At 43.1% G+C, this 13,038-nt stretch overlaps 1 protein-coding gene across 1 annotated transcript in view; it reads right to left on the reverse strand.

The window, feature by feature from the left end:
- The window catches only part of PPP2R2B (protein phosphatase 2 regulatory subunit Bbeta), a 143,729-nt gene that overhangs the window by 42,315 nt on the left and 88,376 nt on the right, over positions 1-13,038 (reverse strand). Inside the window, exons 2-4 of the mRNA XM_029583902.1 lie at positions 12,774-12,871; positions 8,467-8,632; positions 6,621-6,733 (exon numbers count right to left, since the gene is read on the reverse strand). Coding sequence (XP_029439762.1) covers positions 6,621-6,733; positions 8,467-8,632; positions 12,774-12,871 — 377 coding nt within the window. The remainder of the gene's footprint in view (positions 1-6,620; positions 6,734-8,466; positions 8,633-12,773; positions 12,872-13,038) is intronic.

Consider the following 13,038-nt stretch of genomic DNA (forward strand, 5'->3'; position numbering starts at 1 on the left):
TTTACTCACATAGGTGCACTTTATAGAGATAAATGGCTTTTGAAAATTGCTACAGTAGTAGTTACATTTACACGTGTAAATCCTTTTGAAAATTACCCCCTTGAGGTTGAATGTTCAAGGTTACGTGTGTATAAGTTAATGTATACATGCATAAGTAGTATCTACTTGCGTAAATGCTATTTTATAAGCAAATGTGTGTATATTTTTGCTTTTGGGTGCACATATACACATGTAAAAAAGGGGGTACTCTAGAGGCATTCCAGAGTGGAGCCAACATTTATTTTAAAAGACTCTTATACGTGTAGATTTGCCAACTTACTTGAGTAATTTTACACCTGCTACTTATCTGGCGCAAGCGATATTAAAAACGTGTTTATTGTGTAATACTGACTGCGTGGGAAGTCTGGGTGAACTGGGGGGGGAGTTCAGGCTGAAAAACCAGGAGAGTCTCGATGACCCGGAGGAGGACTGATTGAACTGGTGGACTAATTGGTAAAACTGGTAATTTCTATTATGAGCACGTGTTTTAAAATATAACAATTTATGTAAGTCCTACTTTATTTTCGCGCATAAAATATATGTGCGTATATTTAAAAAATAAGTAGGAAAAATTTGTGCTTTCAATGCATTTAAGGTATTCGAGGGCAAACTTACAAATGTGCACATGTTGTGGGGTAAATATAAATGTATTTTATAAACACACACATATCTGATACGTGTAGGTTATAAAATACTATCGTATATCTATGCATGGCCTTATACACGTGTATATATTGCCACGCACAGTTGTTTGAAAATTATAGAGGACTGGGCAACATCTGGAAAGCACTGTGCACTAATGCTCACGGTACGGGAAATAAAAGTCCCAGGTCTAGAGGCACTCATGGAAGAGGTTGACTTGAATGTGGTGATGCTCCTAGAGATGTGATCCACTGAGAACCAGGACTGGGATATAGGAAAGGATAGCAATTCTTTCTTTAATTAAATCTGTGCAAAATTTAAAAACATAGGGGCGGGCCTTACAGTTCCATTTACCTGGTCCAGTAGTTGCTAGAAAGTATTTTATGCTATGCCTCTCCCCAAAGCACACGGCATGAAACTACCTTAGGAAATTTAAGCGGTTGCCGGACCGGACGCAACCAAACGTAAAACCTGCCCGCATTTTGGTTCTGGAAGAAGGTTTGGCACAATCTAGGGTCGCTCCCTGAATGTGAGTCGCCTTGAGCTTCTAATAAAAAGGCAAGAGGTAAATCTGAATTAAGTCTCGTCTGGCGAGCTGTGTGGACTTTTGACGAAAAGGACCATTCGGTGACTGCAGAGACCAATTTCTCCTTGCTATCTTTCAACAAATGTGGCAAGACCGCCAGGACACGATGAGAAAGGCTTTTTCCTCCGACTGAGCACGTCATATCCTAGGGATGCTGCCAGAAACAAGTTCCCAGATCATTAAAAATCCTACATAGTCCAACGATGCAAGAAACAAAAAGCACATTGACAGTAAAATCCAACTGTTCCCTACGCTGAGAGGTGTTGCAGTGTCACCTCTGCATTCTGTCAGTCCTTGCTCATTAATTAGCCCAAACTACATCATTAACACCTGCAAGGAATAGTGAAGGATTTGTCACTGACAATTAACAATTGTTTTATATGGTCATCCTTTAAAATTGTATTTATTGCCATTATGCCCGGCAGCCAAAGAAATAATTATAATTGGTTATGAGATGTTTTTGGACTGTGAGGTGTTGCTTGTGCTTGACTGGTATTGACAGGCTGGTGAGCTTTAACTATTCTGCGAGGGAGTCTTTTTGGATTAATGGATGGGAAACTAATGACAAAAGTGTTAAACGCAGCATCTGAGCGAGAGAGGGGTGAGACAGCCCAAGGGACGGAAAGACAAATGGAGACGCAGCTTTTTCCAAGAGGAAAGACAAAGAAAGATCATTTGTGCCCATTTTTATAGAAGTAAGAGAGCGTGCCAAGATGGAATGCTGACAGCATTGACAAAAGGACAATTGGGGAGAGATCACCATGGCACACAGATAGCTTGTATATGTGTGTGTGCGTGAGTGTATATATATCTATATGTGTGTGTGTGTGTGTGTCCATGAGAGAGAGAGAGAGAGGGAGAGAGAGAGAGAAAGGTATATCTCTATATCTATGTATCTATATGTGTGAGAGTGTGAGTGTATATATATCTATATGTGTGTGTGTCCATGAGAGAGAGGGAGAGAGAGAGAAAGGTATATCTTTATATCTATATGTGTGAGTGTGTGAGTGTATATATATCTATATGTGTGTGTGTCCATGAGAGAGAGAAAGGTATATCTCTATATCTATATATCTATATGTGTGAGTGTGTGAGTGTATATATATCTATATGTGTGTGTGTCCATGAGAGAGAGAGAGAGAAAGGTATATCTCTATATCTGTGTATCTATATGTGTGTTTGTATGTGTGTGTGCGTGAGTGTATATATATCTATGTGTGTGTGTGTGTGTGTGTGTGTGTGTGTGTGTGTCCATGAGAGAGAGAGAGAGAGAAAGGTATATCTCTATATCTATGTATCTATATGTGTGTATGTGTGTGAGTGAGAGAGAGTGTACCTGGGTCTCCATATTTCACAGCCCTGTTCTGTAGCCCATGCGTGTATATATATATATATATATATATACACATATATATATATGTGTGTGTGTGTGCGCGTATGTGTAGCATGGGCTACAGAACAGGGCTGTGAAATATGGAGACCCAGGTTCCCGCTCTCTGTCCACCAATTAAATTGTTTATTCTCTCAAACTTGCACAGCACGCTCTTGGGAGGACAACAGCCTTGCAACCATTATCTTGTACAGCACAAAGTTGAACAACCACATTCAGCAAGTATTATATTAAAAAAAAAATCAGCAAAGCAGATTTCTCTAGTGAGAATGTTAGCAGGTGCAGTGACTGAATAACAGAAAAAAATCCCAAATAAACTATATTCATAATTTATAGGAACTCCATTCAGGGCATCAGATCAATAGTATTTGAAATGAAACATGTGAGAGCTGAAGATATATGTTACTACAAGTGAACAAACAACAACTTGCCAGAAATCTAAAAAAAAAAAAAAAATACAGTTTACAAATGCTTGCATATACCATTGGTGCAGCAGAAATGCATTACACACTGTGTATATAACTGCTACTGGTGAAAGAGTATAATTCATATTCTAGCCAGGCAAAGGCTGCTAAATAACCATATACAGACGTGCAAAGAGCAAAGTGGAGAGGGTCAGTGGGATTTATTTAGTCACTGTTTAGAATACTCTCCTCTTCCCCAGTGTGACAAATGTGACTGGCTCAAAACAGCAGGAATCTTGATAAAATGTCAGAGGATGCTCGTCGGGGTCACCAAGGTCTGCCTGACAGTGATAAAATGCTAAATCTGAGACCATGCACAATCCCCACTGCTCCATCTTCCTCTTCGACCTTCACAGATCTGAAACCTCCAGACAATTTTACAGCACTTCAAAGACGGTGGAAAAAGAAGGGAGAATGACGTTTGCCACCATTTACCTGGAGCTGAGACTGTCCACATCATGGAGCTTCTAGTCTCTTAAAGACACACACCCCCAACCCCCCTTTCATGAAGATTCGTTTTAACATGCCACGAAAAGGGAAAGCTTTTCTTGGGAATGGAATGTAAAAACCATTTCTATATGTTTGTTGTTACTTTTGGAGACAACGTTAAATACTGAGAAGAGTATTTGGTCTTTGTAAACCAAGAAGAGAAGTGAAAATGTGTGGCCTTTTGGATGTTTTAAATCAATAGTATAGATCAGAAGATGAGAGGACAATGAAGGAAAAAGTACTTTAGCATTTTGAGGGGGGGTGAGGGGTGGCTGGCTCATCCATTTATGACGGAAGAGACCTGAAGGCGAGGGCCTACGGGCAGGGAAATATTAGCAATCAGTGTGACTGCATGGTGCCCCTGCCATGCCCGAGAACCCGAGATATAGCTCCCAGCGCTCCCACCCTGCAGGGCTTTAAAGAAAGCTGCTTGTGTTGCTGCCCTGTGGGAGGAACATAACAGTGGGTGCTGGAACTGTCCTCTCTGCACTGCAATGAGAACTGGAGGGCACTGCAAGGTGAGGGAGGAGATTTTTTCTGATTCGTAAAAAAGGGAAGATGAGAATTTTTTCTTGTAGTCAGGTGTGGGATGTAGTTATAAATTTCTCTTCAACAAAATGTTTGTGGGTGTGTGTGGATGTGTTTGGGTGTGGGTGGGTGGAGGCTGGATAGGAGGAGGAGGAGGGGGGCTCGAAATTTGATGTGCATTGAGCCCAAACATTTCTTGAACTGGGACTAGCTACAGGCCTTCCTTTCTGGCTAAATGGTCAGCTTTCCAAATGGAGGAAGGTCGTTAGTGGAATAACTACAGGGATTGGTACTGGGACCTGTGCGGTTTAACGTATTCACAAATGATCTGAAAAAGGGAACAAGTGCAGATTGCAAGGAACTGCAGGAGGAGACTGGACCTCTGAATGGCAGATGAAATTGAATGTGGAAAAGTGCAAAGTGAATCACATAGGGAAAAATAATCCCAACTATATAGGTACATGATACTGGATTCTGTAATGGGAGTCCTTGCAGTCAATACATTGAAATTCTCTGCTCAGTGCATTGCGGCAGTCAAAAAGCAAATAGAACATAGTAACATAGTTACTGCCGCTCCGTGCAGGTTACCCCTGCGTTTCTATTAGAGGTAGTAACTGCCGCTCCATACCGGTTAAGCTTTTTTTTTTTTATTTATTCCCATCCTCTAGCCTTTAGGGATCCACAGTGTTTATCCCATGCCTTTGAAATCCTTCACAGTTTTAGTCTTCACCACTTCCTCCGGAAGGGCATTCCAGGCATCCACCACCCTCGCCATGAAGAAATATTTCCTGACATTGGTTCTAAGTCTTCCGAATGATCCGAAAAGGAACAGAGAATAAAATGGAAAATATATTGCCTCTGTATTGAGCCATGGTGCAACTGCACCTTGAGTCTTGTGTGTGGTTCTGGTCGCCCCATCTCAAGAAAGACACAGCAGATCTAGAAAAGATTCAGAGGAGGGTGACAAATTATAAAGGGGATGGAACATCTCTCCTATGATGAAAGGCAGTGCAGGCAAGGGCTCTTCAGCTTGGAAAAGAGACGGCTGAGAGGGGACATGAGAGAAGTTTATTTCTACGTCCCACCCCACTCATAATTGTATAAAGTATGGTTATTTATCCATTCAAAATAAAACAAGGGGACACTCCATGAAACTAACAACCAGCAGATTTACAACAGATTGTAGAAAATACTTTTGCACTCTGCACACTATCAAGCTGTGGAATCTATTGCCAGAGGACGTGGTCAAGACGATGAGCATAGCAAGATTTAAAAGAGGTGTGGACAAGTTCCTGCAGGAAAGGTCCATTAACACATTATTAGCCAGGCAGACTGAAAGCCATTGCCGTCCCTGGGAATGAGTAACAGGAATTAGATCTACTTTATGGGATCCTGGATTGGCCACTGTTGGAAACAGGATGCTGGGCTCAATGGACCTTGGTCTGACCCAGCATTGCAATTCTTATGTTCTGAGTGGGTCTGGGTCAGATTTACTATCAAACCATATATAGTTATTGCTGGTTCTCACTGCTTGTCTGTTGAACTATGCGAACATTTCGTTACATTTCCTGCACTACACCTTCTATAGTTAGGTATCCAGCTTCTATTTATCACCCCACCCAAGTCAGACCAGTCCAAAATACCGGAAGCAGTGACTCTCCCTGGAACCTGGATAACATGGACCCCGAGTCTGCCCACTAGGTGTAGCACTCCCTTCTCCCCCAGAGCCTATGTAGCATGCACAGCCCCAGCCAGCCTAGAGAGTAGAGCCCAGATCTTCTGTACGGCAGCATGCACCACTTCTTATTGGGATACCAGGTCGGTGGCCTCTCTAGGTTTTGCCCACTGTAAACTAATTTACAAGGTTAATGGATGATGCCTGAAAATAAAACACAAGCTATAGTAAAATTTAAGCCTATTCAATCTGAGTGCAATAGGAAAGGCCATGAAGAGTACAGTTTATGAGTATAAAACCTGTAATCCATCTCCAACATAACTGCTGAAGAAAGGAATGGCAGAAGGTGCCACCGAGTCCTCAACAGCATGAGTGAACGCATAAGTTTGCAAGCATTGTCTTTTACCACATAAACCGGTAGGGCTGTGTTGACAAGTAACACCTTTTCTTAACCAGCATGTGAAAAACCACCAGCACGGAGGTTCATCATTCTGCCCCGCGTTGTGCAAACTCCCTTTAGGATTTATTTCTTTCAGGGAAAACAACAACATTTTTCTGTGCGTTTCTCTACAGCATGCAGTTTGCATGGGTGTGGTGTCTTCCAACCTGCGCTCTAACAGCTGCAGTATTACAACCGTGAATCAAAAAAAGTCAGTCAGAATCCACAAGAATGACGTTTACTGCCAGATGTGAAAAAAAAAAAACCAAGCACGCTTACCAACAGAGGGAGGTCTAAGAGTGGACAGCCGGCTGGCTGAGGATACTACCGAGCAGGAGAATGAACCTTTCCATCTCTCTTACACTTACCCGTAATGTTGTGATTGTACAGGGATCTCGCAGTCTGCCGTCTTCATCTTTAAGGTTATAGCCCTCGGGTCTTTTATCTCTTTCACTGACTTTCCATAGTTTCACGGTTTTATCTATGTGGGGAGAAGGACAGAAACCCCCCCATAGCATACTATTAAAGCCACTCTTTTACATAAGGGACGCAACCAAAGGAAAAAGAACATGAAATGCCGCTGCTGAGACCTTTGTGCAGACAGGAAGCATCCTTAGCATCTATGGCACCCCCTATTTCAAAATGATCTTATCCTTTACCTTTCTAAAGTAGTTCTATGGCAGTTTCATTTATTTTCAAAGCTATTTGCTGTGAGTGGTTTTCATCCAGTGACAGTAAAATTGTAATAACAGGGTGCACTGAAAAAGAATAATTTCTTTGATCTCTTGCTGGCATGTCAAACGTCATCCCAAATGGTACGATAACATCCTTGTTAATCAAAAACTATTTAAAATCTCAATTAACAGAATATTATACCATGTAATTAATTTGCATTCAGTTTCAGTGATTCCCCCCTCCCTATCCAAATGTGTTTAAATAACGCTAGGAATTTTATTACCGTGATCGATTAGAGTGGCTTCTTAATATCAGGTAAGTTGGTTAGGGTAGAGGATATTACATCCTTTCCTACTGAAGCAATTACAGTAAGTCAGATTTATCGTCGCACTTGTGATTGGTAACACAGCTACACCCAGATCTCTCTTATCTTAATAGAATCGGAGGTTGCTCAGCTATGGAGAGCATCAGTGTCATGGCAAATCTGGAGTAAGAGACGGTGGGAGAGGGGCATTTGGTGCAGTCGGAAAGACACAGACAAACTATAATTATTGGTCTGCAATAGCTGTTCACATAGGAATACATGCTGCTGGGCCATGTGAGCTCAGGATTTAGCTGGAGGGCACTGACCATGGCTCCTCGGAAGCCCTGGTTGATTTATTTCATGAAAACGAGGTGTCTCTCACCATGTGAGCTTCAGCTGGTGGAGTCTCTTGATAAGGAATTCCTAGCATGGCCATGGTGTGCTTTGTTGGAAGGTGTTTCTCCCAGCTTCTAGAACAGTGGCTCCCAGTACTGTCATCAGGGATCCCCAGCCAGGTTTTCAGGACAGCCATTTTACATATGCATGAGCCACCTCCGTATGCAAACATAGCTCATGCGTATTCACTGTGGATATCCTGGAAAACAGAGTGACTGGTGGTCTCGGAGGACAAAAATTGGGAGAAACGCCTTCCAAACAGGCACATCATGGATAGGTTAGCAACTTCCACATGGTGAGAGTCCCCGATGTCAGATTTGGTAGCCACTGCTCTAGAACGTAAAGAAAGGGTATCTGTACGTTCTGTTTGCTGAAGACAGATTGCTTCTAAGGTTACATAACATATACACCTCCCTTTTTCAGGCGCTATGCCCTTCTTTTCCTATTAATATTCATCATGAGCTGGGGGTCGGCTGGTCTCTGCAGCTCTATTGCCACTTATTGGCTTGTGAATTTTGTGAACGTTCAACAGCATTCTTCAAAGTCCACAGGACAATCTGGTTTTCTGGTTATCCACAACGGATTTGGCATAACCGTGTTAAGGCCCAACCTGCACATCAAACTTTTTATTGAGTTACACAATAGAACCTTTTAGCGTGAGGTGTATTTCCTAGACCCCAAAGTCTGAAGCCTTGCATTGTAGCAAGATCACACATTTCAGACGCAGCCTCCCCTTTCCCCTTCTGTGTTATGGACCAAAGGCTTTGTCACCCTGCTCTGCTTATTACAAATGTCCCTGTAGTTGTCATAAGGAGGGTAAGTGCAACTGTAGAGATTACCATTGGTAGAGAGAAGGAAGTAGGCTGCGTTTTGCTGTGGGATCCACCGAATTTTATTGATTTTCTCCTCTATTTCTAGGCTCTTCAGGTAATCGAACTCTGGTTCATGGCTCTGGAAAGTACTGTAAACATTGTATTCACCTCTGCGATGAGGCTGGTTTTTGCTCTGGGAGGGAAGAGAATCAGAAGTGAGAACGCAAACGGATGAACCTTTTACAGTCTCACTCTTCCGTTAAAAGGGCGGGGGAAATGGGAATAGAGCATTTCTGGAGCAATTTTCAGATAGCAACCCCCCCCGTCCAGCTGCAAACTACACAGGCTCTTTCAAGGCATGCACTCTGCACACCTTCTCAGAGGGAAACCACCCAAGTTCTTTCACTTTCAAACTTTGCAGCCACAAAGTCCGTGCATTAAAATGATGCACGTCCTTCACTCCTATCTGTGCGCATGGCCATGCTAGGGCAAATTAGCACGCGCACAAACTAAGCACCCCCACAGGAACACCTATCATTCTGGTATCAAGTACGTTCACTTTTAGCTGCATTTAAGGAGGGACATTTGTAGCCAGGCTGGTTTTTTCCAGGTAAATTCCCTTGAAACATGTCCTCTTTGTGTATTAAGCAGGAAGGCATTATCTACCCTGCACAAAATTGATTCTGCCTGCTCTCGGGTTTTCCCCGGTTACACGGACAGTCTTGGTCCACTTTAAGAATTCCAGCGTCACCAACCTAACTCCACAACGTCCTGAGATTTTGATCTGTACCTGAATTTGTGGAACCTCATCCTAACATGCTCTTCAAAAGAACCAGAACCAAGCTGAACTAGGCTGGCAGTTAGTAAATCTGGTATGGATAATCAGAATATCATAAACACCTTCTGAAGGAACGTATGGCTCTGCAGTTCCTGCGAGTTATGCACAGGCTGTGCATGGGGAGACCGCTCATTATGCTCTGCTTTTCATGCAATTTTTTTTGTTCCATTGTGTTTCTGATTTAGTGCATACTATGAATCTACAGCTAAAACAATTTAGCAAGTGCTAGCATGCAGGAATGAAATGTGTTTGTGTCTTTTTGGAAGGGTAACAAACAAATGTTGGGATTACCCCATTCTTTACAAAGGACAGGACATCCCTAATATTGCTCTGTATGCTGAATTACCATGAGTTTGCAAGATCTGGTGTGACATACCATCTCCTGCTGACATGGAATTAAATAGTTTGGCTATCCTTCTAGGTCTCCTGCAGACCGCACCTGTTAAGAGCAGACATAAGGGGAAAAAGCACAGGGCTGCTTCTATGGCTAAGTTCAAAAGCAAAGCAAGCAAAGCAACATATTGTCTCAGTTTTCAAGACAGCTCCTCATCCAGTAAAAATGTTGCTTTGTTAATAATCTGCACGGAGCAGCAGTTACTACCCTTAACAGAAACATGGGGGTAACCTGCACGGAGCAGCAGTTACTACCCGTAACAGAAACATGGGGGTAACCTGCACGGAGCAGCAGTTACTGCCCGTAACAGAAACATGGGGTTAACCTGCACGAAGCAGCAGTTACTGCCCTTAACAGAAACATGGGGGTAACCTGCATGGAGCAGCAGTTACTGCCCGTAACAGAAACATGGGGTTAACCTGCACGGAGCGGCAGTTACTACCCTTAACAGAAACATGGGGGTAACCTGCATGGAGCGGCAGTTACTACCCTTAACAGAAACATGGGGGTAACCTGCATGGAGCAGCAGTTACTGCCCGTAACAGAAACATGGGGTTAACCTGCACGGAGCGGCAGTTACTACCCTTAACAGAAACATGGGGGTAACCTGCATGGAGCAGCAGTTACTACCCTTAACAGAAACATGGGGGTAACCTGCACGGAGCGGCAGTTACTGCCCTTAACAGAAACATGGGGGTAACCTGCATGGAGTGGCAGTTACTGCCCTTAACAAACATGGGGGTAACCTGCATGGAGTGGCAGTTACTGCCCTTAACAGAAACATGGGGGTAACCTGCATGGAGCGGCAGTTACTTCCATAAGAAACTTTACTGGGCAGAATGGATGAACCATTGGTCTTTTTCTGCTTACAATACTATGTTATTGGCTTTCTGCTCATTGCAATTCCTGACAGATCAGGAGCAATCACATTTTAAAAACCCATGGACAATGGGAAAACACAAACCAAGAGCTTGTTAGATTTGTTAGGTTAAGTGGGGAGCTGGAATTGAGGAGGAAGAAATGTAGCACCTGGGAATCACTGTCAAAAAAATAAAGAGAGGAAAAGTTATTTGGAGAGTGTAGCACTGGGTACCCATATCGGTTCATTTCAATGTAATCAGCTTTCGCTCAGCTATGCTGAAATACTGTCTTACATAAATTAAATTACACCCTACAATTCCAATAGCATGAAGAGAAATGTTCATAAGTGCATCATTAGTTTCTACGTAAATGTTACTATTGCAAATGTTTTGATAAAAAAAGTACAAAATACAGCACCACCTGCTAAAACCTGGTGGCCCAATTCGGCTGGCGTGTGCTAGCTCTCAGAAGTGAACGAGCGCACTCACAGCTGCCGGCTACATTTCAGCAGCTACCACCAGATTATTTTACCCAAACGAGGGACGAGCAGAATAACCAGAGCGCATGCCACAGACCACAAGAGCGAGGGAAGGAAGAGCTCAGGCAGCTGGGTTGAGCCACGTGAGCCATCCTGCTCATTTCTGCACGGGCAGGACAAGTCTCAAAGCCACGTACATGATGCACTCACCCACTGTGGCTGTGAGTACCGGCCCAGAAGCACATGCGATGTCCACAATGCATGAATTTTTAGCTACATGTGGGGACGGCGTTTCCGGGGCTGCGCGTTTTGGACGGGATTGGAAAATAGTGCATGTGGATTGCATTTTCACATCCATGCAATGTTGTTTTCCCACGAGGAACCCGCCTGCACAAAAAGCAGGTGCAAAAGCACGTGGGGGTATTTCGTGTCTGTGATGGATTTCAAAGAGCCAGACAGCGTGTACTTTTCATTTTGAAATCAGTTACAAATTCCACTGGTGAAAAAGTACCCGCAGATTTTGCACAAAAAGCGCGCCCGGTTTGAAAAGTGCTCCCCTCCCCGGATTGCGCAATTCTGTTAGCGTGAGCGTGAAAATGCCCCAAGACACGCAGGCAACGTGGCCGACTGCAGACCTGCACCTCCTGCGGCTTTGTCATTTCTGAGGAGGCCAAAGAAACTGTGATTCAGGAGGGGACGGTTTACTGAGCAGCTATCCCCTCCTCTCTCTTTGTCTGTTTAAGGGAGGCAGCCTTGACGAATCAAGGTCTTGTGCTACGTTTGCTGCTTGATCAAAGTCTACTCTGTGTCTTTGAGAGATTGCAGAATCGGGGCGAATTCAGCAGCAGGGGGTTTACTCACAAGCTGGTGTGCGCTTAGCTGGCAATTTACAATGAGACACTACTCGTTGCTAATCGAGGGCAGTGCTTGTGAAATCTGGATACGCATGTGGTTCAAGAGGATTGTGGAGAACGATGCAATTTTATAAAGATGGAGGCTGGAGGTAGTGGAGGAAAAGGGCTGAAGTGCACCAGAGTTCATAACAGTTGTTACTGGTGATCTTAGCTTTACAAGACATTTTTTTGCAGGCCTGGTTCTATTCAGTACTGAGAATCAGAAGTAGAAAATCTGATGAATGTAAAGTGAAAAAAAAAAAAAATCCAACAATAATCCCACACTATTCCAATTCCAATTACCCAGTTGCTGGTATTAGTTATTATAAAAAGTCTGCAGAAGTGTAACAGAAGAAATAATAATATTTAATAACATTTATCATCCATTTCACATCCAAGAAATTACTATTTCTGAAGCAGATCAGTGCAATTCTTAGACAATCCCAACTAAGACTAAAATCTCCTTGTAGCATGCGTCATCTGTCCACCAAATTACAGCAATGAAATGCAAATTAATAGAGCTTAATCAAATGCAGATTAAAGTGAGATCTTGCCCAGGCATAGTTTTCCCAACGTTCTTAAGTAATAATACAGAAAATAGAAGCTGATGCCAGAAGTGAAAAGCAAAACTATTGCTGCCATGCTTAATTTTTTGATTCTGCTTAATTCAGTTGGGATGCAGGATATAACTGGGTAGTCCCACACTCGCAAGACAGACCGTTTAAACCAACGGAAATGGGTACTTTTGATGTTAATGGGCCTTCTGCACTTCTCAGCTCACCGACTGCGAGGAACACGCAAGGCGCATAAAGCAGTAAGTAGCTTCTTGTGACGGAATGACACGGGCAATTTGCAATCAGCAGTACTTACCTCCTGTTCGCGCTGAAATATTACCACCCGGCCCCCCTTGTCTCCTGTCGCTAGCAATTCTCCTGTGGAGTTGAATTCTACCGTAGAGATAATGTCAGCTGAAAAATAAAAATAAAAAGAAGACAACAGCCATTTTAGATGAGCAAAAATGTATTTTCCGCAGCACAGCCTTTCCCGATAATAAACAGTTGAGAAAAAGGGCTATCAGTAACGTTAGCTTTCTCTGGTGGACTTACGCAAATATCTGGTCTTTCTTTGGTAGCCA

Source organism: Rhinatrema bivittatum, chromosome 18 (genome assembly GCF_901001135.1).
Source record: "Rhinatrema bivittatum chromosome 18, aRhiBiv1.1, whole genome shotgun sequence".
In the NCBI taxonomy this organism is placed as follows: domain Eukaryota; kingdom Metazoa; phylum Chordata; class Amphibia; order Gymnophiona; family Rhinatrematidae; genus Rhinatrema; species Rhinatrema bivittatum.